A 25,052-nucleotide genomic window follows, 5' to 3' on the forward strand; every position below is an offset into this window, starting at 1 on the left:
GGCATCATCATCATCATATCGTACCCGGCCATAATAGGCTCGGTAGAATCGTACCCGGCCACGTGGAGCTCGGTAAAACCCAACTGATCAGTGGTTGCACAATAGGTGCCGTACCCGGCCAACTATAGCGTGGCTCGGTAGAGTAAAATAGATACATATATATAATGCATGCTCGACTCATGGAATCACATTCTAAACCTTTCGGAGTGACGTAAGGTCGGTATCCTCTGTACACGTTATTAGGACTAACTCTTCACTATGAACCTTATAAGAATCAGGAAGTACCAACAACATTGATAACATAAGACTAAGAGAAGCAACATTAACATCAATCGTTCCATAAGAGGGAAAACAATGTAAGTACTGCTAGCTTCTAAGAGTAGAGTATCTTGGAAGATCGTTCATTACATTATGTACAATTGGAGTCGTGCAAAAGAAGAAAAGGGATAGTCTCACATACCTTGTATATACTGCCCCAATCTCAAGCTATGCAATTGTCAAAACTCCTTAGTCTACAATAAGAGAAACGATACTATCGTTATCATTTAAGCGTCATAACTATTATGTATCGACCACAACCTATTTTACGATGAAACGGACAGCACCTCCCCTATATATATGACCTCACACCATTCAAAACAATCACCAAACATCCCAAACAATATCAATAATAAACATATTGAGCCTCACAAAATAGTCCACACACAGCCTAATCACTCCATACATACGACGACCACCGTAGTCGTGTCAAACAACCTGGAAATGTTACGAATAACTATCAGCCCATAACCCTACATATATATGGTGTTTCTCCACACCCTTAATCCTCCAAAACTCCACAAGATAGTAGTAAAATACGCAGCCCAACAACAACGCAAAACAGTCCACAAAACAATAACACTACTACCAAACCTTTCGATATATATCTCACAAGTTCTAGCTTCAATGGCTTAGCCGCAACTTGGATAATCTTAAATACATATAGAGTAAGAGGTTCCTTACCTTTATACAGAAAGAACAACTCCAATTTGACCTTAAATTTCCAAGAAATATCCCTCCAATGCTGCCACAACAACAAAAAAATGAAACTAGCGATCAATTAGTGTTTTTCGGCACTAGAATCACTTTAGAAGGCTTGAAATCACCTAGGATTAATATTAAGAACATTAGGGAGTATTTACAGAACATATACCCTTTAAAACAACCTCCCACACGAGTTGGAACGACACAAAAATGAGCAACAACAAGAAGAACAAGAGACTTACTAGCGCCACGGAATTCCCGACACTTGATTTGTGTTGTTTGCCCTTTTTTTGGGTCTTGAATCTTGAGAGAACCTTGAGAGGATGTTCCTAGGGTTCTAAGGTCTGAAAATAGTGAAAATAAATGACTTAAAACGGGTTGGAGTCATCCTATATAGGCCCAAATATCTTAAACCGACTTAGTGGGCCCCATAGAGAGGTGCTTGGCGCAGTCTCGCGAAAACGCGAATATCTCTCTACTCCAAGATCGTATCGATAAACGGTTTAATGCGTTGGAAACTAGACTCATAGATATTTAATTTGGTTGGTAGATCACCCCATAATTCCTTGTAAATTATGAGAAAAGATTAGAAACATTTGACCTAATGTTTAAGTAAAATTATGAACCTAAGTTGCGACAACTTTTGTCGACTTTTGTTTCATAACTCGTTTGACTTCAAGACTTATGATACGGATATTATATGATTAAAATACCTTAATAAATGACCTCTTGAGTGTATTAAGAACCGCTAGATTACCTGAAAATACGAGTTACAACATCCTTGATTCGTTTAACTTCTAATACTGGTTAATCACCCTTATACACTCTTGTATCACTTAAGACCAATAGGATTGACTTCTTATCATCTCAAAGATAATTACTTCTTGGATTTATGTTAACTAATATATGGCATGAACTAACACATGTGGATATGGGTTGTAACACCCTCCCCCCTTAGGAACATTCGTCCTCGAATGTAAGGGTTTATGGGGAGTTTAAATCATCGTGGATTCCAATGGAAATTTCCGATCAATTTTCCCCTATAAAATGGTCACTAGCAAAACTTGCAAGTAATTAAGCCCAACATATGGCTTCACAAGGCTACACAAAGCATTATGCGTATTTACATTATCTACATATCACCATTTTGTATTAAGGAGGAGTATTCTCAAATTATTGCTTACCTCATAGAGCCGTTTCTTCTTCCAATGTATCCTGTCTTCCACCAGCATCCTTGTTATCTTCATTCTGGAATAAGTAAGGGTATTTAGACTTCATCTCCTCTTCTGCTTCCCATGTCATTTCTTCCATATTTTTGTTCCTCCACAATACTTTGACGGAAGCTACATCTTTTGTTCTCAGCTTGCGGACTTGCCGATCTAATATCGCCACTGGCACTTCTTCATATGATAGGTCCTCTGTAACTTGTACATCTTTGATAGGGACGACTCGAGAAGGGTCTCCAATACATTTTCTCAACATAGATACATGGAATACCGGGTGGACAAATTCCAATTCGGATGGCAATTCTAACTCATAAGCAACCTGTCCAATCCGTCGAAGAATTTTATACGGCCCGATATACCTTGGACTCAGCTTACCTTTCTTCCCAAAATGCATAATACCCTTCATTGGTGAGATCCTCAGGAAAACCCAATCACCAACCTCAAACTCTAGATCACGACGTCGGACATCAGAATAAGATTTTTGCCTGCTTTGTGCCGTCCTCAATCGCTCCTGTATCACTTTCACCTTCTCAATAGCTTGGTGAATCAAATCTGGCCCATATAATTCTGTTTCACCGACTTCGAACCATCCAACTGGTGATCTACATCTCCTCCCGTATAGTGCCTCATATGGGGCCATTTTAATACTGGAATGGTAGCTATTGTTATAGGCGAATTCTATGAGTGGAAGATGATCATCCCAATTCCCCTTAAAATCTAGAACACATGCTCGTAGCATATCTTCCAGTGTCTGAATGGTACGTTCAGCCTGTCCGTCAGTCTGCGGATGAAATGCAGTGCTGAGATTTACTTGTGTGCCTAAACCCTTCTGGAAAGACCTCCAAAAGTTAGCCGTAAATTGAGCTCCTCGGTCTGATATAATAGATATGGGCACACCATGAAGCCTAACAATCTCCTTGATATACAACTTTGCATAATCTTCAGCCGTGTAAGTTGTCTTCACTGGCAGAAAATGGGCACATTTTGTAAGTCGATCAATTATCACCCAGATGGAGTCAAACTTATGATAAGAGCGAGGTAATCCAATAATGAAGTCCATATTAATCACCTCCCACTTCCAGGTCGGAATCTCTATATTTTGAAGCAATCCACCGGGTTTCTGATGTTCTATCTTTACTTGTTGACAATTGGGACACTGGGCTACAAATTCTGCAATAGACTTCTTCATATTATCCCACCAATATTGCTCCTTGACATCATGATACATCTTTGTCGAGCCGGGATGGATGGAATATCGGGATTGATGAATCTCATTCATAATCTTCTCTCGCAACCCTGCCACATTAGGCACACACAATCGGCTCTGGTATCTCAGTGCCCCATCTTTTCCGATCCCAAAAGCCATACTTTTACACTGTTGAATGCTTTCTCTTAATCGTACTAAGATAGGATCTTCATATTGTCGTGCTTTTACCTCTGCTACCAAAGATGATTCTGATGTATTCTGTACAGTAACACCTCCATCATCAGAGTCTAACAATCTGATTCTCATATTGGCTAGCTGATGAAGCTCTTTAATCAACCCCCATCTACCTGCCTCAATATGTACTAAGCTTCCCATTGATTTACGGCTGAGAGCATCTGCCACAACATTGGCTTTACCGGGATGATACAATATCTCGACGTCGTAGTCTTTCAATAATTCAAGCCACCTACGCTGCCTCAAATTCAACTCTTTCTGCTTGAAGATGTATTGTAAACTCTTGTGATCTGTGTAGATGTCAACATGGACGCCGTATAAGTAGTGCCGCCATATCTTCAAAGCATATATTACTGCAGCCAATTCCAAATCATGGGTTGGATAATTCTTTTCATGCTTCTTCAATTGTCTTGATGCATAAGCAATCACATTCCCACGCTGCATCAATACGCACCCCAAACCTATACCTGAGGCATCACAATATACCACATAACCTTCTGTTCCTTCAGGAAGAGTGAGCACTGGTGCAGATGTCAATCGATTCTTCAGCTCCTGAAAACTACGTTCACAAGTGTCAGACCACTGGAATTTGGTAGCTTTTTGTGTTAACTTAGTCAATGGTGATGATATAGAGGAAAATCCTTCTACAAACCGCCTATAATATCCTGCTAGCCCTAGGAAGCTGCGGACTTCTGATGGTGTTGTAGGTCTCGGCCAATTCTTTACTGCATCGATCTTCTGAGTGTCGACACTAATACCCTCATCAGATATCACATGGCCAAGGAATGCTACTGAGTTCAGCCAGAATTCACATTTGGAGAGCTTAGCATATAACTTACGATCCTGAAGCGTCTGTAATACTATCCGCAAGTGGCCCGCATGTTCCGCCTCCGAACGAGAATATACTAGAATGTCATCAATGAATACAATCACGAACACATCAAGATAGGGCCTGAATATAGTATTCATGAGATCCATAAAAGCTGCTGGGGCATTTGTTAGCCCGAACGACATCACCAAGAACTCAAAGTGCCCATATCTTGTCCGGAAGGCCGTCTTTGGAATATCCTTCTCCCTAACCCTCACCTGATGATACCCTGAACGTAAATCAATCTTAGAGAAATACTTGGCACCCTGGAGTTGGTCAAACAGGTCATCAATTCTTGGAAGTGGATACTTGTTCTTTATAGTAGACTTATTCAACTATCGATAGTCGATACACATCCGTAACGACCCGTCTTTCTTCCGCACGAATAGGACTGGTGCACCCCAAGGTGAAGTGCTAGGCCTAATAAAGCCCTTATCTAGCAAGTCCTTCAACTGCACCTTCAACTCTCGCAACTCTGCCGGGGCCATTCTGTATGGAGGAATAGAGATCGGTTGAGTGTCAGGCAACACATCAATGCTAAACTCAATCTCCCTTTCAGGAGGAAGGCCCGGGAGTTCATCTGGGAAAACATCTGGGAATTCGTTAACCACAGGGATTGATTGTAAAGTAGGCGGTTTCGCCTCCGCATCCCTAACGCGAACGAGATGATAAATGTAACCTTTTGAGATCATTTTCCTTGCCTTAAGATAGGAAATAAACCTACCTTTCGGTGTAGCAATGTTCCCTTTCCATTCAATGACGGGTTCACCCGGAAATTGGAACCTAACCATCTTCGTACGACAGTCAACATTTGCATAGCATGAGGCCAACCAGTCCATTCCCATTATCACATCAAAATCAACCATTTCTAACTCAAATAAATTTGCCGAGGTTTGACGACTACAAATCATCACAGTGCAACCTCTATATACCCTTCTAGCAATCACAGAATCTCCTATCGGAGTAGATACCGCGAGGGGTTTACTTATCAATTCAGGTTCAATGCCAAACTTATTAGCCACAAAGGGTGTAACATATGATAATGTAGATCCCGGATCAATCAGCGCATATACATCATAAGAAAACACAGATATAATACCTGTAACAACATCTGGAGACGACTCGAGATCCTGTCGACCTACTAGAGCATAGGTTCGATTTTGAGCACCACTCGAACTCGGCACTGCACCTCTACCCCTACCACGACCTGTCGACTGCTGAAAACCCCGTGCTGGAGGTCGAACTGATGAGGAAGAACCAGACACAGATCCAGTCGGCTGAGCCATACCATCACCTCCTCTATTAGGACAATCCCGCATCATATGGCCAGGCTGCCCGCACGAATAGCATGCATCAGAACCTCGACGACACAGTCCAAAGTGGGCCTTGCCGCACTGATCACAATGTGGTGTTGGGGGTCTCATCTGACTAGTATCCCTGTGATGTTGCGAGCCAGATGCCCGCGAACTCTGACCTGGACCAGAATAGGATCGATCATATCGAGGCCTCTGAAACTGTGGAGGAGCACTAGCTACAGGTGGCGCCGAACTCCTCGAAAACTGTGGCCTGATGCGGCCTCTGAAGTCATCAGAATACCCTGCAAATCTCGCCCTCTTATGCTGGCCTCTATCCTGCTCCCTAACTGCCCTCTGCTGGCGCTTACGATCCTCTAGGGTCTGGGCATAAGCTTGAATACGGGAAATATCCATGCCCTCCACCAAGGAGGCTGTCGTACACTCATTTATTAGATGTGGTCCCAACCCATTCACGAACATATGCACCCTATCACTCATCTCGGCCACCATATGGGGAGCATACCTTGCCAAAGAATCAAACTGCATACTGTACTCTCGCACACTCATATTACCTTGTCTAAGGTTCAAGAACTTATCAGCTCTAGCTCGTCATATCTCAACTGGCAAGTAGTGACGAAGAAAGGCCTCAGAAAATTCCTTCCACACAGCTGGAGGAGGGTTCGGACCCCTGGATCTCTCCCAACTATCATACCAGAGAACCGCTAAATCCCGTAGCCGATAAGAAGCCAACTCTACTGCCTCTGTATCACTAACATGCATAACCCGAAGTGTACGATGAACCTGGTCAATAAAAGTCTGTGGGTCCTCCTTGGGGTCTGATCCGGTAAACACTGGAGGGTCTAAATTAATAAAATCACGAACTCTTGTACTAACTGGTTTCTCAGCAGCACCTGTATTCAGCCTTTGATCCTGAGCAGCTACCAAGCTAATCAATAACTGCAAAGCACTCCGCATATCCTGGTCTGGAGTGCCAGACGGAGGAACTGGAGGCGCTGGGTGCCTTCTAATATCCTCTGGAGGAGATGGAGTAGATGAGGTATGAGAGGGCATCTCACTTTGAGCCTCACTTTGTCCTGCTCTGACTTGGGGCACCTGACTGGTACCCTCTCCCGCTGCTGTATCAAGCCGTCTACTAATCGTTTGCTTCCTAGTCGAAGGCATCACTGAAAAAACAAGGTGAATATTAGAGACGAACACTTACGACTCAACTCTACGCACGATCTAGATTCAGGAAGAAGGTAACAACCCTAGATGTCATGTAGCCTCCTGATTATAAATGTGGCGCGCTACACATCCATAATCAAGACTCTACTAGACACGGCTCATAGACAACCCCTAGGACAGACTTGCTCTGATACCAAGTTTGTCACGACCCAAACTGAAGGGCCATGACTAGCACCCGACCACACTTGCCGAGCACCAACGTACATTTCATCTAACCTTCATTATTATCTTTTAAGGCTAAAGAGATCAATATAAATGGTAGACCTAGATCATGGACAACCAGCAATAAAATATGACGGCATGAACATACATAGCAGGGGATGACCAGACAATCAAGAAACTACATATAAGGTATGAGCTACCACGCTACTATGAAAGACTATACAACAAAAACTAGCCGACAAGGCATACCAAACTATACATGAGCCGACACCTGTCTATGAGCCTCTAAAAGAACATAAGTGTTGCAACATAGCCGGAACAGGGCCCCGACATACCCATAATGTCTATAACAAAAATTGCATACCAAGACCAAGGCAAGTCCGGAGAAGGGATCTCGCCAATCACCGCTGAACTGGACAGTCTACTGTGGTGGGGGAGCTGCACCTGCCTGTCTATCAGGACCTGCAGCACGACATGCAGCGTCCACAAATAAAAGGACGTCAGTACGAATAAAGTACTGAGTATGTAAGGCAAGGAACCATAAATACGATCAGTAATGTAAGCAAGGATAGAGAATATACAACCTGTAACATCTTAGTACCTCTGAGGGTTACTTACATGAAATGCATCATACATATGTATAAATACATAAACCTTTAAAGCATTCGCCTCTGTGGGCATCATCATCATCATATCGTACCCGACCATAATAGGCTCGGTAGAATCGTACCCGGCCACGTGGAGCTCGGTAAAACCCAACTGATCAGTGGTTGCACAATAGGTGCCGTACCCGGCCAACTATAGCGTGGCTCGGTAGAGTAAAATAGATACATATATATAATGCATGCTCGACTCATGGAATCACATTCTAAACCTTTCGGAGTGACGTAAGGTCGGTATCCTCTGTACACGTTATTAGGACTAACTCTTCACTATGAACCTTATAAGAATCAGGAAGTACCAACAACATTGATAACATAAGACTAAGAGAAGCAACATTAACATCAATCGTTCCATAAGAGGGAAAACAATGTAAGTACTGCTAGCTTCTAAGAGTAGAGTATCTTGGAAGATCGTTCATTACATTATGTACAATCGGAGTCGTGCAAAAGAAGAAAAGGGATAGTCTCACATACCTTGTATATACTGCCCCAATCTCAAGCTATGCAATTGTCAAAACTCCTTAGTCTACAATAAGAGAAACGATACTATCGTTATCATTTAAGCGTCATAACTATTATGTATCGACCACAACCTATTTTACGATGAAACGGACAGCACCTCCCCTATATATATGACCTCACACCATTCAAAACAATCACCAAACAGCCCAAACAACATCAATAATAAACATATTGAGCCTCCCAAAATAGTCCACACACAGCCTAATCACTCCATACATACGACGACCACCGTAGTCGTGTCAAACAACCTGGAAATGTTACGAATAACTATCAGCCCATAACCCTACATATATATGGTGTTTCTCCACACCCTTCCTCCTCCAAAACTCCACAAGATAGTAGTAAAATACGCAGCCCAACAACAACGCAAAACAGTCCACAAAACAATAACATTACTTCCAAGCCTTTCGATATATATTTCACAAGTTCTAGCTTCAATGGCTTAGCTGCAACTTGGATAATCTTAAATACATATATAGTAAGAGGTTCCTTACCTTTATACAGAAATAACAACTCCAATTTAACCTTAAATTTCCATGAAATATCCCTCCAATGCTGCCACAACAACAAAAAAGCGAAACTAGCGATCAATTAGTGTTTTTCGGCACTAGAATCACTTTAGAAGGCTTGAAATCACCTAGGATTGATATTAAGAACATTAGGGAGTATTTACAGAACATAAACCTTTTTAAACAACCTCCCACACGAGCTGGAATGACACAACAATGACCAACAACAAGAAGAACAAGAGACTTACTAGCGCCACGGAATTCCCGACACTTGATTTGTGTTATTTGCCCTTTTTTTGGGTCTTGAATCTTGAGAGAACCTTGAGAGGATGTTCCTAGGGTTCTAAGGTCTGAAAATAGTGAAAATAAATGACTTAAAACGGGTTGGAGTCATCCTATATAGGCCCAAATATCTTAAACCGACTTAGTGGGCCCCATAGAGAGGTGCTTGGCGCAGTCTCGCAAAAACGCGAATATCTCTCTACTCCAAGATCGTATCGATAAACGGTTTAATGAGTTGGAAACTAGAATCCTAGATATTTAATTTGGTTGGTAGATAACCCCGTAATTCCTTGTAAATTATGAGAAAAGATTAGAAACATTTGACCTAATGTTTAAGTAAAATTATGAACCTAAGTTGCGACAACTTTTGTCGACTTTTGTTTCATAACTCGTTTGACTTCAAGACTTATGATACGGATATTATATGATTAAAATACCTTAATAAATGACCTCTTGAGTGTATTAAGCACCGCTAGATTACCTGAAAATACGAGTTACAACATCCTTGATTCGTTTAACTTCTAATACTGGTTAATCACCCTTATACACTCTTGTATCACTTAAGACCAATAGGATTGACTTCTTATCATCTCAAAGATAATTCCTTCTTGGATTTATGTTAACTAATATATGGCATGAACTAACACATGTGGATATGGGTTGTAACACATAAATTTGATATCGTACTCAGTCTTCAAGACCTTGGGAATTGGACAACCTAGGCCAACTTCAATGAGACTTCAAATGGCGGATCGATCGATGAAGCGACCTTTGGGCATAATTGATGACGTGCTTGTCCGGGTGGACAAATTCATATTACCGACCGACTTTGTCATTTTGGATTGTGAAGTGGACTTTGAAGTCCCAATTATTCTAGGGAGACCTTTCCTTGCAACGGGGAAGGCGTTGGTTGATGTTGAAGCGGGTGAGCTAACCTTCCGAGTGGGGGATGAAAAGGTCGTCTTCCATGTTTGCAAATCCATGAAGCAACCCAATAGCACCGAGGTGTGCTCATTTGTGGACATTGTCACAACTGTGATAGTGGATGATACAAGTGCTATGATTAACGTGGAGGATCCCCTTAAGGCCGTGCTTTTAAATATGGATGTCAATGATGATGCTAGTAGAGTGGAGTGTGTGAATGTTTTACATGGTATGGGCTCGTATTCTTATGAGCCTAGGAAGTTGTCTTTGGATATTGAAAACCGAAAAACTCCACCAATAAAGCCATCAATTGAGGAGACACTGGTGTTGGAGTTGAAACCACTTCCTCCACACCTCAGGTATGAGTTCTTGGGCTCAAATTCTACTTTACCAGTTATTCTTTCTTCTTGCCTAACTAACATGCAGGTTGATGCCACTTTGGCGGTACTTCAAAAGCGCAAAAAGGCAATTGGGTGGACTTTGGCTGACATTCGGGGAATAAGCCCCGCGTTCTGTATGCACAAAAGTATCTTGGAGGTTATCAAGTGGTTGGACGCCGGGGTGGGCTACCCTATTTCTGACAGCTCTTGGACTTCTCCGATGCAATGTGTACCTAAGAAGGGTGGCATGACCGTGGTGACGAATTCCCTAAATGAATTGATTCCTAAAAGAATAGTCATAGGTTGGTGGGTTTGCATGGACTACAGAAAATTGAACAAAGTAACCCGCAAGGATCACTTCCCTTTGCCATTCCTTGATCAGATGTTTGACTGACTTGCTGGGCATGCTTTTTATTGCTTCTTGGATGGGTACTCAGGCTATAACCAAATATTGATTGCTCCGGAAGACCAAGAAAAGACCACATTCACTTGTCCGTATGGCACCTTTGCTTTCTATCGCATGCCCTTTGGGTTGTGCAATGAACCAGCTACATTTCAGCGGTGTATGATGGCCATTTTCACTGACATGGTGGAAGATATCTTAGAGGTGTTCATGGATGATTTTAGTGTCGTGGGGGATTCTTTTGATGCATGCTTGCAGAACCTTGATAGGGTGTTGGCCCGGTGTGAGGAAACAAATCTTGTTCTCAATTGGGAGAAATGCCACTTTATGGTGGAAGAAGGAATTGTACTTGGGCATAAAATTTCGAAGCATGGGATTGAGGTTGATAAAGCAAAGATAGATGTGATTTCAAGGCTCCCTCCCCCTACCACCGTCAAGGGAGTCCGAAGTTTTCTTGGGCACGCGGGGTTCTACCAGAGGTTCATTAAAGATATTTCTAAAATAGTTAACCCTTTGTGCAAGTTACTAGAGAAAGATGCTAAGTTTGTTTTTGTTGAAAAGTGCATGAGGCTTTTGAACTTCTCAAGCATAAGTTGACCACTACTCATATTATTACCGCGCCTAATTGGAGCTTGCCCTTTAAGCTCATGTGTGATGCTAGCGATGTTGCAGTTGGAGCGGTGTTGGGTCAACATGGGAACAAAATGTTTCATCCGCTGTACTATGTGATCAAGACAATAAATGATGCTCAATTGAACTACACGGTGACCGAGAAGGAACTTTTGGCGATTGTGTTTGCGATGGAAAAATTCCGGCCTTATCTTTTGGGGGCCAAGGTGATTATTCATACCGATCATTCCGCGCTCCGGTAATTGATGACAAAGAAAGACTCCAAGGCAAGATTGATGCAATGGGTGTTACTACTTCAAGAGTTTGATCTAGAAATCGTGGACCGGAAAGGTAGTGAGAACCAAGTGGCGGACCACTTGTCCCGTTTGGAGGAGGAGGGGAGGCCTTGTGATGGCCTTGAGATCAATGATTCATTTTCCAACGAACAACTCCTTGCGGTGTCAATGAATGATATGCCATGTTTTGCCGATGTTTCTAATTACCTTGTGACCGGAATAATCCCGTATGAGCTTTCTTCTAACCAAAGGAAGAAGCTCAAGCAGGATAGTTTGGATTTCTATTGGAATGAGCCATACTTGTTCAAGATTTGCACGGAAGGTATGATCTAAAGGTGTTTCCCGGAGGAAGAGCAATTGATTATCTTGGAGGCTTGTCATTCCTCTCCCTTTGGTGGCCATCACGGTGGGGTGAGAACCGCCTCGAAATTCTTAGTTGTGGATTCTATTGGCCAACCTTGTTCAAAGATGCGAGTGATTTTGTGAAGAGGTGTGATAAATGCCAAAGAGCGGGTGGAATTTCAAAAAGGGATGAGATGCCTCTCAATACCATTCTTGAAGCGGATATCTTTGATTTTTGGGGCATCAATTTCTTGGGTCCATTTGTTAGCTCTTGTGGGAATACGTACATTTTTGTGGCGGTTGACTATGTCTCAAAATGAGTTGAAGCTGTGGCTTTGCAAAACAATGAAGCCCGGAGTGTTGTGCATTTCTTAAGAAGAGCATTTTCACAAGGTTTGGCACTCCTCGTGCGATTATCAGTGATGAGTGGTCTCACTTTTGCAATAAAGCTTTTGACATGTTGATTTCCAAGTACGGTGTCAATCATAAGGTTTCGACCCCTTGTCATACTCAAGCTAGTGGTCAAGTGGAAGTCTCCAATAGGGAAATAAAGAGTATCTTGTCGAAGACGGTCAATGCTAATAGGACCGATTGGTCGAAAAAGTTGGATGACACTCTATGGGCTTATCGGACGGCTTACAAGACTCTGATTGGTATGTCTCCGTATCGTTTGGTGTTTGGGAAAGCTTGCCATCTTCCAGTCGAGTTAGAGCACAAGGCCATGTGGGCTTTTAGGAAGTTGAATTTGGAATGGGATGTTGCAGCCAATCTTCGTGTTGAACAACTCAATGAGCTTGATGAGTTTAGATTCCATGCCTACTCCAGCTCGTCCTTGTATAAGGACAAGATGAAGTACCTTCATGACAAATATTCTCATGGAAAGGAGTTCAAAGTTGGTGATTTGGTTCTCTTGTTCAATTCCCGGTTACATCTCTTTCCGGGAAAGCTCAAATCAAAATGGAGTGGCCCGTTTGAAGTTGTATTTGTGACCCCATTTGGTTCTCTTGATATAAAGAACAAAAATGGTGAAGTTTTTAGAGTTAATGGGCACCGGGTCAAGTATTATCTTGCAAAGTTCGATGACATCCACATAGTGGCGCTTCTTCATCTAAAGCGATGTGGTGGTAACATGTGTCGTGCCGCGACTTTAAATCAGGTGCTTCTTGGGATGCAACCCATGTCTTCTTCTTCTTGTTTTCTTTGATTTTCTTTGTAGAATAGGATTGATTTTTGGGCTAACTGGTTGTGAGATGTTGCAGGGATTATGTTGATGCAGTGCAAGACATAGTGAAGAAAATGTTCCATCTCTGAAGTTGCTAGTGCGGCTGCACTACACTTTATGTGGTCCGCACTGGTGAAGGTCAAAATGATACCTCTCTGAAGTTTGCCACTGCGGCCGCACTACACTTTGTGCGGTCCGCGGTGGACCACTGCGGCCACGGTCTGTTTTTGTGTGGACCGCAGTGGGATATTGGGCCAAGCTTGATCATAATAGCCCAGTGCGGACCGCGGTCCATTTTGTGCGGTTCGCACTGGTAGGTGAGGCTGGGCCCCAAGGGTTTCTCTATAAATAGACCCCAAGGACCCCCATTTACCCTTTTCAAAAAATTGAATCTCAGAGCATATTGTTACTGTTCATTCCCTGAAATTGATCGTGAAAACTTGCTTAGCATTCATTAACTTCACTTCATCTAAATATGTGGTAACATTTCACTCAATGCTTCTTAGTTTAATTGTGCAATTTCATTTTATTTTCATTTCTATTAGCTTGTAGTTCCTCTTCTTTCCGTTGTTCTCTAATTGTTAGATTAGGGTAGTTTAAAATGATGATTCATGTGGACTTAGTGAGTATAATGTACTGGGTAATGGAGTAGGGACCCTAATTAGGTAAAAGTTTGAACTGAAGAACAAAATTAATATACCCTAACTCAGTGCAAAGTCTGGGCGCCCTGTGCGGACCGCGGTCAATTATATGCGGTTCGCGATAACACTTTGTACGGACCACAAGGACAAACTTCAGAAAGATTACTCTTGGTCAGTGCGTCCACAATCCATTTTGTGCGGGCCGCACATGTCAGATTCAGAGGAAGGGTAGTCTGAACCCCATCCCTGTGTGGACCACGATCGTTATTGTACGGTCCGCGGTGGTCCCTGTGCGGCCGCACTCCATTTTGTGCGGTCCGCACTGGGGTGTTTCTGCAACCTGGCTGCAACTTTTCAATTCTGTCTGCAATCCTTTCTGCATAAATGTTGCTCACTACTTCTATTGGTACTAACAATGTAAGATGATTGTGTTTGCAGATAATGGTTAAACAAAGAGGAAAAGGCTCTAAACAACCCGACAGAGGTGATTCCTCCCGGGGAGGGAAGAAGAGATTGGTTAAACTCACTCCCCAGGCTCGTCAAAACATAAAGATGATGAGAAAGGCAATTAAGGCAGCTAATAGGGCCTGTGATCAGTCGGGGAGTGAGTATGTGCCCTCCCAAGATATTTCTTCAGACTCAGTACCTACACATTTCCACTCAAATTTCCGATTGACAGATGACACTCCTCCACCATCACCCACTGCCCAAGCACCAGAGCATGTTCCCACTGAGTCATTTGAGGGGGGTGAGCCTCAGGTTGGGGGCATTGCCCGAACTAGAAAACCCGAAGTTTGGAAGGATAGGTTCGTGAGCCAGGTGGCGTACCACAAATTTAGAGAGTGATGGCCGGTGAGGAAGTTGATACCGAAGCGGATTTTCATTGACAGAGACCTTTTACCCCTCAACCCCAACGTGAAGAGACAATTCAGAACTAGAGTGGGTTGGGAGCACTTCTTAGATAACTGTGTGGACGCCAATAAGAATTTGGTCAAAGAGTTTTATTGTAATGTAGCCCACATCAAAAAGGGCTCCAAAGTGACCAAAGATCGTAATTTGAAAGTTTTGTTCGATGGGAAGTCAATTAATGAATACTTGGGCTTCAATGAGGAGGACGAGACATTGTATATGGCAAAGTTGGAGATGGGAGAGGAGGTCCGTCAATGGTTAGCTCAGTACCTGGCAATCCCGGGTACCGTTTCTGATTGGTTGACTGTGGGGGTCAAAATATTGCATAAGACCTTGAACTTTGAGGCGAGGGGTTGGGAGACATTTGTGTGCACCCGGTTAGATCCTACTACTCATGACCAGACTCTTCCTTTCCACCGGGATGTTTTGGTGGCCTTCATTATGGCGGTGTACCCCATCAATGTGGGGAATGTGATGTCCTGAATCATTTCTATAGTGGGTTCCAAGCATGACCGGAACTATCCTTTCCCCACCACCCTCACTATGTACTTCCGGGACTTGATGGTGGACAAGAGGCCATACGACATCAAGGTCAAGGCGACAACCCCGTTCTCCTGGTATAGCTTGAAGGGGAACGATAACCCCAAGGACAACAACTACAAAGCCCCTACTTCTGCCCCAACTGGCCAGTCTGAAGAGCCAGTTGTGGTAGAGGTCCCTGCTGAGCCTACCTCTATTGCTGACATGCCTCCGGGACCTTCCACATCTTCAGTCATTCCTTCTGACCCTTCCACATCAGCAGGCTCGGAGATCCCATCTTCCTGGGCCCATCCTATTATTGCCCACCGTCTGAGTCAGGCACTTCTGAGTATCAACAACTGGATGCACACTGCCTCGTCCAAGTTGTCCATCTTGACTACCACTGTAGAGGCTCAGTCGGCTCCCCATGTCCCACATGTGCCCCAGTCGATAGAGGATGCTTTGAAAGAAATACTTGAGAACCAGAAGAAAATTCTCACCACTCAGGATGCATTGGCCAAGGCAGTTGATTCACACAACAAGGCTCTCAAAGAGCTTGCTCAGGAGCACAAGAATCTTAGGAAGACACGGGCCTCCAAGGAGTCCGTGAAGGAGCTGCAGGCAGATATTGATAGATTGAAGGTAGAACAACTGCCTTTGGACTTATTACTTGATGATCCTATGTCAGTAGCTCAGCCACAGCCGGAGCAGTCACAGCGGCCTCCGAAGAGGAGGAAGATCCCGAGAGCAGATGATGCCATCATCTAGTTGGCGGACCCACAGGAGGCTTCCTCCAGTCAGCCACAGGATGTACCAGATCCAGAGCATGTCCAGGTCCAGGTCCAAGTTGCAATAGAGCAGACCACCGGGAACCAGTCTGAGGTTCCCGAGCACACAGAGGACCCATAGACCACCCATGATCCTATGCAGACAGACACGGCTTTGGGAGTCTTCATATCCTTTTTCTAGTATTTTTGGTGCTTATTTGGACTAGTTGACATTGGGGACAATGCCAGTTTTTATTTGAGGGGGTGCGCACTACATTTTGGGATGATTGTATATATTGTTACATTTTATGCTTTCTTCATTTTCATCTTTGGTCTGTATATAATTTGATATTTAGCTACTTTTATCGCATTTTCTTTATCTTTCTATGGGTCTGTATATAAAGTTATATCATTGTATATATTCATCCCCCGTTGTATATTCAAATCCCCTATTGTATATATTCATTCTATTTTTTGCAAATTTTTTCGTTTCTAGCTTCTTATTTATGTTCGTAGCTTTTTGTTTTGTTTTGGACATTTTAAATAAGCCTTTGGTTTTCTTAATGCTACGGTTCTTTCCAAAGGTGGAGTGTTGTGTGAACCGGGTGTCTCTTCCCAGTGATAGATGGCGTGACAACCTTCTTAAGGGTTTGAGTCCGTTTTTCTTTTTGTTTTTAGTAGTTAGTAGTTAAGGGTACCTCAAGCAAAGCTTCACTTGGGCCTAACACATTTGCATTGATCTTATGGTAAAAAATAATTGGTTGTGTTTAGGATGGTGAAAGTCGTGACCTTAAGACTCTTGTGTTGAGCAATAATCATCAAGCGGTTTTTCGGGACCATTGTGTGCTCAAATCGTATCCAAGGTCGTTGTGGGCCCCCGACTCTATGTCTTTAGCAATCCTTTAGCTTGTGTGGTGAGTAATTGAATTGCAAGTTCAAGTCCCGAGCCATTGGTCTAGAACTTTCCCTGAATGTTTGTTGAGGCGAAATCATAAGTGAATTTTGACTTGAGACATGATTATAGGCTCTCCTTGATCCAAATGATAGTTTGAACAATTCCATAGCTTATTAATGATATGATCCCTAGTTAACCCTTTTGAGCCTTAGTCCTTCTTCTTTCAAGAACCATGATACAAGCCTATACCCATTCTAAAAAATATCCTCTCTTGGCACCCGATCTTTCCTTTAGCACATGACAAAAGTATATATTTGGGGGGAGAGACGAGGATGTTAACAAAGTGGTAAAAAGGCACAAATATGAATAAAAGGAAAGGCAATGAAAAAGAAAGAAAAGCAAAAAGACAAAAAGAGTGTTTAAAGTGAAAAAGAATAAAAAGGGATTCAAGAAAAAAGCAAAAAATGAAAGGTGTGGAAAGTTAAAAAAGGAAAAAAGGTTTGAAATGCATAATAAAGAGTGACAGTGTGTCTCTCTAACCCCTTAGAAAGAAGTGAAATGACTCAAATAGTCAAGAGAATGTTTGCCAAATGAATCAAAAGAAGTGCTTAAGAGAAGATGGAACCCACTTAGACCAAACATTTCCTACCTTGAACCAAAGCTATCACAATGACTCCACAAAAGCCCTATATGATCTTGAGTTGAATGAAGCTTACATTAGTGGATACTCACATAAGTGTCAAGCATATGGTAATTAGAGCCGGACTTATGACTTTTTCTTGAGAGAGATGAGGGGATTTCCATTAACCTCGGTTGTGTGACAATATTCAAAAAGGTGAGGTTTGCTTAGGGAAAGTTGAGGATGTGTGAGTTTGGGTTCCACAATGATCAAAGTAATTGAAAGAGTTCTTTGATGTGTTGAGTCAACTATTGATGCTCTTGTGTCTCACTTGATCCATGGTTTTCAAAGGTTAAATGTTGTTAATGATTCATTTGTATTGAGGGCAATTGTTAGTCCCAATTAATGCCAGTTGAGGTTGCTTTAGGAAAGTTGAAAATTTCTTGGATTTTCCCTTAAGGGGTGGGTCTTATTTTGTTTACTTGAGGACAAACAAAATATTAAGTTGGGGGGAGTTGATAACTAGGGATTTTGATGCATTTTACACTCCTTCTCGCTTACGCTTTGCTTATAAATTCATACAAAATAGTCCGAAAAGGATCACAAGTTGTGCTTGAGTGCAGATTTGATCAACAAAATGACAAAGATGTCAAAGATCGGCTCAAAAGGAGTGAAATCTGCACAAGTACCAAAGACAAGACAAACTCAAGACAAGCAAGCCTAGTGCGGCCGCACTACACTTTGTGCGGTCCGCACTAAGGAGATTCAGAGACCTGGAATTGAAGGCATCAAACTAGTGCGGCTGCAGTAGATTTTGTGCGGACCACACTGAAGCCACCGCGGCTGCACTACCATTTTATGCGGTCCGCAGAGGAGAAGATCAGAGAGATGTCAATTACTAAGGTTCAAGCCTGCGCGGTCCGCGGTCATGTTTGTGTGGATCATATTAGAAGCCTCCATGACCACAATCCATTATGCGCGGTCCGCGGAGCCTAAGTTCAGAGAAGTGAAATTGCTGAGTCAAGAGCCTAGTGCTGCCGCAGTCCATTTTGTGCGGTCCGCACTGACCTTGCAGGGGCATTTTTGTCCAGTTTTTCTAGCTTAGTATAAATAGAACCTTTTTCCATTTTTAGGGTAATCAAATATTATCAGACATCAGCTGCGCTCGTGAGACGATATTTCTTAGCCATTTTGGGCATTTTTACTTAGTTTTTATCATTGAATCTTTGTATTTACCTTAACAATTAATTAATATTTCTTTATCTTCATCTATTTCTTTATTTTTCTCTTCAACCATGAGTAGCTAGACCCATTAGATAGGGTTGTGGCTCAACCCTAGTGTGGGTAATTGATGGGTGTTGCAATTTAGGGCTAGATTGACTATGGGTGTTTGCTATTTGGGTCAATTTCATGGTTTAATTACTGAATTAGTGGTTGCAAACACTAGTTTGTGCTAAGTTTACTTGGGCTCTTCTTGAGAAAGAGAGCCTAAGTCTCCGAAATTGATCCAACAAGGAATTGGGATGGACTCAAGAGAATTTATAGTCCCAATTAAAGAGTTAAACCTCGAGAGAGCAATACCCGACTTGAACCCTAGTTGTTTGAGCAAATATGCATACCCAATTGGTCTTGAGGAAGTCAATTGGGCAAAATCATTCTTTCTACCGAGAGGTGTGAGAGTGGGTAAAATTGTGCAATGGTTATAGCATATTCCCCAATCATGTCAATCGTGCCTTAGGTTCAATTACCTGTCAATTAGCCACCTAGGAGGATGCAACTACCCTAGTGCCTTTTAAACTATTAGATTAAACTTGTAGCCATTTACTCTTAGCTTACTCTAGTTGCAATTATAATTTGTAGTTTGATAATAGTAGAACATAAAGAAAACCCAAAAATGATTACAAGTGATATTTGGAACAATTACACAATTCCAACCTAAATAGATACTCGACTCATTCCTAGCTCTCTGTGGAAATCGATCCCGACTCACAAATTGGGTAAAAGCTATTGCGACCCTCTCTTCCTACTTTTCAGTAGTGCGGAGTAGGCTGCAATCAGTTGCATGGAGTTGACTTCACTACTTTTCAGTTGGAGGGCAGGGCCCGTAGACAGTGGCAGTCCTATGTTCTTGGCAGGCCAGCAGGTTCTCCTCCCCTCACTTGGGGTCAATTCACACAGTTATTCTTAGATAGGTATATTCCACCCTCTAAGAGGGAAGAGCTTCGGTGTCAATTTGAGCATTAGGGTCAGATGTCCCTGATCGATTATGAGGCGAGGTTATCTGAGTTGTGTCTCTATGCACTTATGATACTTCCCACGGATACAGAGAGAGTATGGAGATTTGTTGCGGGGTTTCACCCCGGTATTCGAGCTAGCATGGCTCGAGAGGTAGAGATATATACTAAGTATCAGCTAGTGGTGGAGATTGCTCGTAGGATTGAGGGTTATCGCCAGAGGGGTAGGGAGCAGTTTCAGTAGGACAAGAGGGCCCGATTTTCTGGAGAGTTCAGAGGTGCCCCCGCCAGGGGTAGAGGGCACACAGGGAGGGGTCAGCCCAGCAGACCCCCACATTCAGCACCACCACCACCTCCCCGAGGTGCTCCAGTGAGACCTTATTTTAGTGCGATGTCGGAGAGTTCTTACCGCCTACCAGCTATTCAGGGTCCCTCGAGAGGGTATTCTGGTCATCAGGGTTCTTCTAGTGCTTACTTCAGTGCCATGCAAAAGAGTTCTTATTGCCCACCAGCCATTCAGGGTTCTTCTAGTAGATATTCGGGTCAGCAGGCTCAGACTTCAGGGCAGCAGGCTTTGGTGCCGAGGGGTTGCTACGAGTGTGGAGATCCAGGTCACATGAAAAGGACCTTTCCTAGACTTCGGGGCAAGGCAGTACAGTAGGGCCAACAACCTATAATTGCAACACTGGTTGCTCAGCCTCCCAGAGGCGGGGGATAGGCAGGCAGAGGCCATCCTAGAGATGGAGGCTAGGCAGAGAGAGGTCAGTCAGCTACTGCTTAGTCAGCTGGAGGCCAGCCAGCTGACACTCCAGGCAGATTCTATGCTCTTCCGGCTAGGCCAGCTGCATTGGCCTCAGATGCTGTCATCACAGATATTATTTCCGTCTGCGGTATAGATACTTTAGTATTGTTTGATACAGGGTCCACCTATTCATATGTATCATCTCTGTTTGCTCGTTTCCTGGTTATTCCTCCCACGTATTTGGGCACTCATGTTTATGTGTCCACTCATGTGGGCAATTCTATGGTTGTGGATTGGATCTACCGGTCCTGTGTGGTCACATTCTGTAGTTTCGAGACTAGAGTGGATCTTCTAATGCTTGATATTATCGACTTTGAGATCATCCTAGGCATGGATTGGTTATCTCCATATCGTGCCGTCCTAGATTTCCATGCCAAGATTGTTACATTAGCAATGCCAGGGTTGCCAAGGTTAGAATAGAAGGGTTCCACAGTTGATACGTCTAGCTGGGTAATCTCTTTCCTGAAGACTCGGCATATGGTCGAGAAGGGGTGTTTGACTTATTTGGCTTATGTTCGGGATACCACCGTAAAGTCTCCGACAATTGATTCAGTTCCAGTAGTTCGAGAGTTCGCCGATGTGTTTCCTTCTGATCTTCCTGGCATGTCACCAGATCGTGATATTGATTTCTGTATTGATTTGGCTCCAGGCACCCAACCTATATCTATTCCACCGTACCATATGGCTCCGAAAGAGTTGAAGGAGTTGAAGGAGAAACTTGAGGAGTTGTTAGAAAAGGGGTTTGTTACCACCGTAAAGTCTCCGACAATTGATTCAGTTCCAGTAGTTCGAGAGTTCGCCGATGTGTTTCCTTCTGATCTTCCTGGCATGTCACCAGATCGTGATATTGATTTCTGTATTGATTTGGCTCTAGGCACCCAACCTATATCTATTCCACCGTACCATATGGCTCCGAAAGAGTTGAAGGAGTTGAAGGAGAAACTTGAGGAGTTGTTAGAAAAGGGGTTTGTTAGACCCAGTGTATCACCTTAGGGTGCACCAGTGTTATTTGTAAAGAAGAAGGATGGGGCTATGCGGATATGCATTGATTATCACCAGTTAAAAGTCACCATCAAGAACAAGTATCCATTGCCTTGCATTGATGATTTGTTTGACCAGTTACAAGGTGCTAGGGTGTTCTCTAAGATCGACTTGAGGTCGGGGTACCATCAATTGAAGATTCGGGACTCGAATGTTCCAAAGACTGCATTCCGGACTAGATGCGACCATTATGAGTTTCTGGTGATGTTCTTTAGCTTGACTAATGCCCCAGTAACATTTATGGACCTAATGAACAGGGTGTTCAGACCTTGTATTGATTCCTTTATCATCGTCTTCATTGACGACTTCTTAATATACTCACGTAGCCCGGGGGAGCACGAGCAGCATTTGAGAGTAGTGCTTCAAACCTTGCAAGAACAAAAGCTATATGCTAAGTTCTCCAAGTGTGAATTTTGGCTAGAGTTAATGGCATTCTTGGGGCATATGGTGTCAGGAGAGGGTATTAAGGTGGATCCCAAGAAGATTGAGGCAATTCAGAGTTGGCCACGTCCTACTTCAGTGATCGAGATCAGGAGTTTCCTGGGGTTAGCAGGTTATTACAGACAATTCGTGCAGGGTTTTTCATCTATTGCATCACCTCTGGCTAGATTGACCCAAAAGGGTGCTCCATTTCGTTGGTCCGATGATTGTGAGGCAAGCTTTTAGAAGCTCAAGACAACTTTCACTACAACACCAGTTCTTGTGTTGCCTTCCAGTTTAGGGATGTATACGGTATATTGCGATGCTTCACGCGTTGGATTGGGATGTGTATTGATGCAGGAGGGGCGAGTTATTGCATATGCTTCGTGTCAGCTGAAGATCCATGAGAAGAATTATCCGGTGCACGATTTGGAGTTGGCCGTGATTGTTCATGCTCTTAAGATATGGAGGCATTATCTGTACGGGGTATCATGTGAGGTTTATACTGATCATCAGAGCTTACAACACTTGTTCAAGCAGAGGGATCTCAATTTGAGGTAGCGTAGATGGCTTGAGTTACTGAAGGATTACGACATCACCATTCTTTGTCATCCAGGCAAGGCAAATGTGGTCGCGGATGCCTTAAGCAGGAAAGCAGAGAGTATGGGTAGCTTGACATTCATTCCACCAGAGGAGAGACCACTAGCTTGGGAAATTCAGTCCTTGGCTAACAGACTTGTGAGGTTGGATAATTCAGAGCCCAACCGAGTTCTTGCGTGCGTGGTTTCTCAATCGTCATTATTGGGGAAGACCAAGTGCCGACAGTTCGATGATCCACATTTGGCAATTCTCAGAGAGACAGTGCTTCAGGGCAGTTCCAAGGAGGTTTCTATTAGCAATGATAGTGTTTTGCGACTCCAGGGTTGCCTATGTGTTCCTAATGTTGATGGTCTGAGGGAAAGGATATTAGAGGAGGCACACAGTTCGCGGTATTCCATTCATATGGGTGCGACGAAGATGTATCGTGATTTGAGGCAGCATTATTGGTGGTGGAGAATGAAGAAGGACATTGTGGAGTATGTGGATAAGTGTTTGAATTGCCAGCAGGTTAAGTATGAGCACTAGAGGCCGGGTGGACTATTTCAGTAGATGCTTTTACCAGAGTGGAAGTGGGAGCGCATTACTATGGACTTCGTAGTTGGATTGCCCCGGACCTTGCAGAAGTTTGATGCAGTATGGGTCATTGTTGATAGATTGACCAAGTCGGCGCACTTTATTCCGGATGTGACTACTTACACTTTAGAGAGATTGACCTAGATTTACTTTCGGGAGATAGTTAGGTTGAACGGTGTGCCCGTTTCCATCGTATCAGATAGTGACCCACAGTTCACTTCCCATTTCTGGAGAGCCGTCCAGAGTGAGTTGGGGACCCGTGTAGAGCTTAGCACGACATTCCATCCTCAGACCGACGGGCAATCGGAGTGGACAGTTCAGATTTGGAGGACATGCTCAGAGCATGTGTGATTGACTTTGGAGGACAGTGGGATTAGTTCTTGCCTTTGGCAGAGTTTGCTTACAACAACATCTATCATTCCAGCATTGAGATGGCTCCATTTGAGGCTTTATACGGTCGGCGGTGTCGTTCTCCTATCGGGTGGTTTGAGCCTGGTGAGGCTAAGTTATACGGTACAGATTTGGTGCAAGATGCCTTGGACAAGGTAAAGTTGATTCAAGATAGGCATCGCACAGCTCAGTCCAGACAGAAGAGTTACGCGGATCAGAAGGCGCGTAATGTGTCATTCATGGTTGGTGAGAAGGTCCTCTTGAAAGTCTCGCCAATGAAAGGTGTTATGAGATTCGGGAAGAAGGGAAAGCTGAGCCCAAGGTTTATTAGCCCATTTGAGGTGTTGAGGGGAGTTGGGGAGGTTGCTTACGAGCTTGCTTTACCCCCTAGTTTATCGGGAGTTCACCCAGTTTTTCACGTGTCTATGCTTCAGAGGTATCATGCCGACTTGTCCCATGTGTTGGACTTCAGTACTATTCAGTTGGATGAGAGCCTGAGTTACGAGGAGGAGCCAGTTGCCAGTTAAGATCCAGGAGGATTTCAGCGGTAAAGGTCTAGTGGAGGGGCCAACCAGTCGAGGAGGTGACCTGGGTGTCCGTGGAGGACATGTAGAGCAGATACCTGTCATACCTCCTTTTTACCCACACCCGCAGGGGCGTAATGGAGTTTTTCCAATTAAAGGACAATCGAAATGAGATTTTATTTAAAGATTCAGAGTCGCCACTTGGGAGATTTATGGTGTTCCAAGTCACCGATTGAATCCCGAATCGAGGAAAAGATTGACTCTATATTACAGTCCGCAAACCAGAAATCCGAGTAGGGAATTCTGTTAACCCGGGAGAAGGTGTCAGGCATTCCCAAGTTCCGTGGTTCTAGCACGGTCGCTCAACTGTCATATTCGGCTTATTTATCTGATTTTAATACATGTTGAACATATGGGCAAATTTTAACTTTTTACCGCTTTTATTATTATTATTTTTAACGAGAATTGCAACGTCGTGAAAGTACATCTCGAACCACGTCACATCAATTCACCTGTGGTTATTGACACATTTCAACTCTGTTGAGATTTGGATTTGGGTCACATAAATGTGCACCCGAGTTTAAGAATGTATAAAAACGCGTCTAGAATGACTAGCGCATTATTATCTTTGAGGGGGGCCGTGAAATTCACTAAACGACCCATCCCGAATTCTAAATGTTTCATTTTAACCAATTATTGAGGGCCCC

The 25,052-nt window shown here is 43.4% G+C and overlaps 1 protein-coding gene across 1 annotated transcript; it reads left to right on the forward strand.

Moving 5' to 3' along the window:
- The first annotated feature begins 20,386 nt into the window (after positions 1–20,386).
- LOC138884665 (uncharacterized) lies at positions 20,387–21,217 on the forward strand. Its single transcript, XM_070165681.1, has 2 exons — positions 20,387–20,606; positions 20,916–21,217. The coding sequence occupies exons 1-2, from the start codon at positions 20,387–20,389 to the stop codon at positions 21,215–21,217; spliced, it is 522 nt and encodes a 173-aa protein (XP_070021782.1).
- Positions 21,218–25,052: the final 3,835 nt, after the last annotated feature.

The sequence above is a fragment of the Nicotiana sylvestris genome, chromosome 2, assembly GCF_000393655.2.
Source record: "Nicotiana sylvestris chromosome 2, ASM39365v2, whole genome shotgun sequence".
Lineage (NCBI taxonomy): Eukaryota > Viridiplantae > Streptophyta > Magnoliopsida > Solanales > Solanaceae > Nicotiana > Nicotiana sylvestris.

What these genes read in the sequence shown, in the direction of transcription:
- LOC138884665 (XM_070165681.1), top strand. Translation starts at nt 20,387, where the DNA reads ATGTCGGAGAGTTCTTACCGCCTACCAGCTATTCAGGGTCCCTCGAGA. An exon ending in CTACGAGTGTGGAGATCCAG is followed by an intron (nt 20,607 to 20,915) that starts GTCACATGAAAA and finishes TGTTTGATACAG; the next exon opens with GGTCCACCTATTCATATGTA.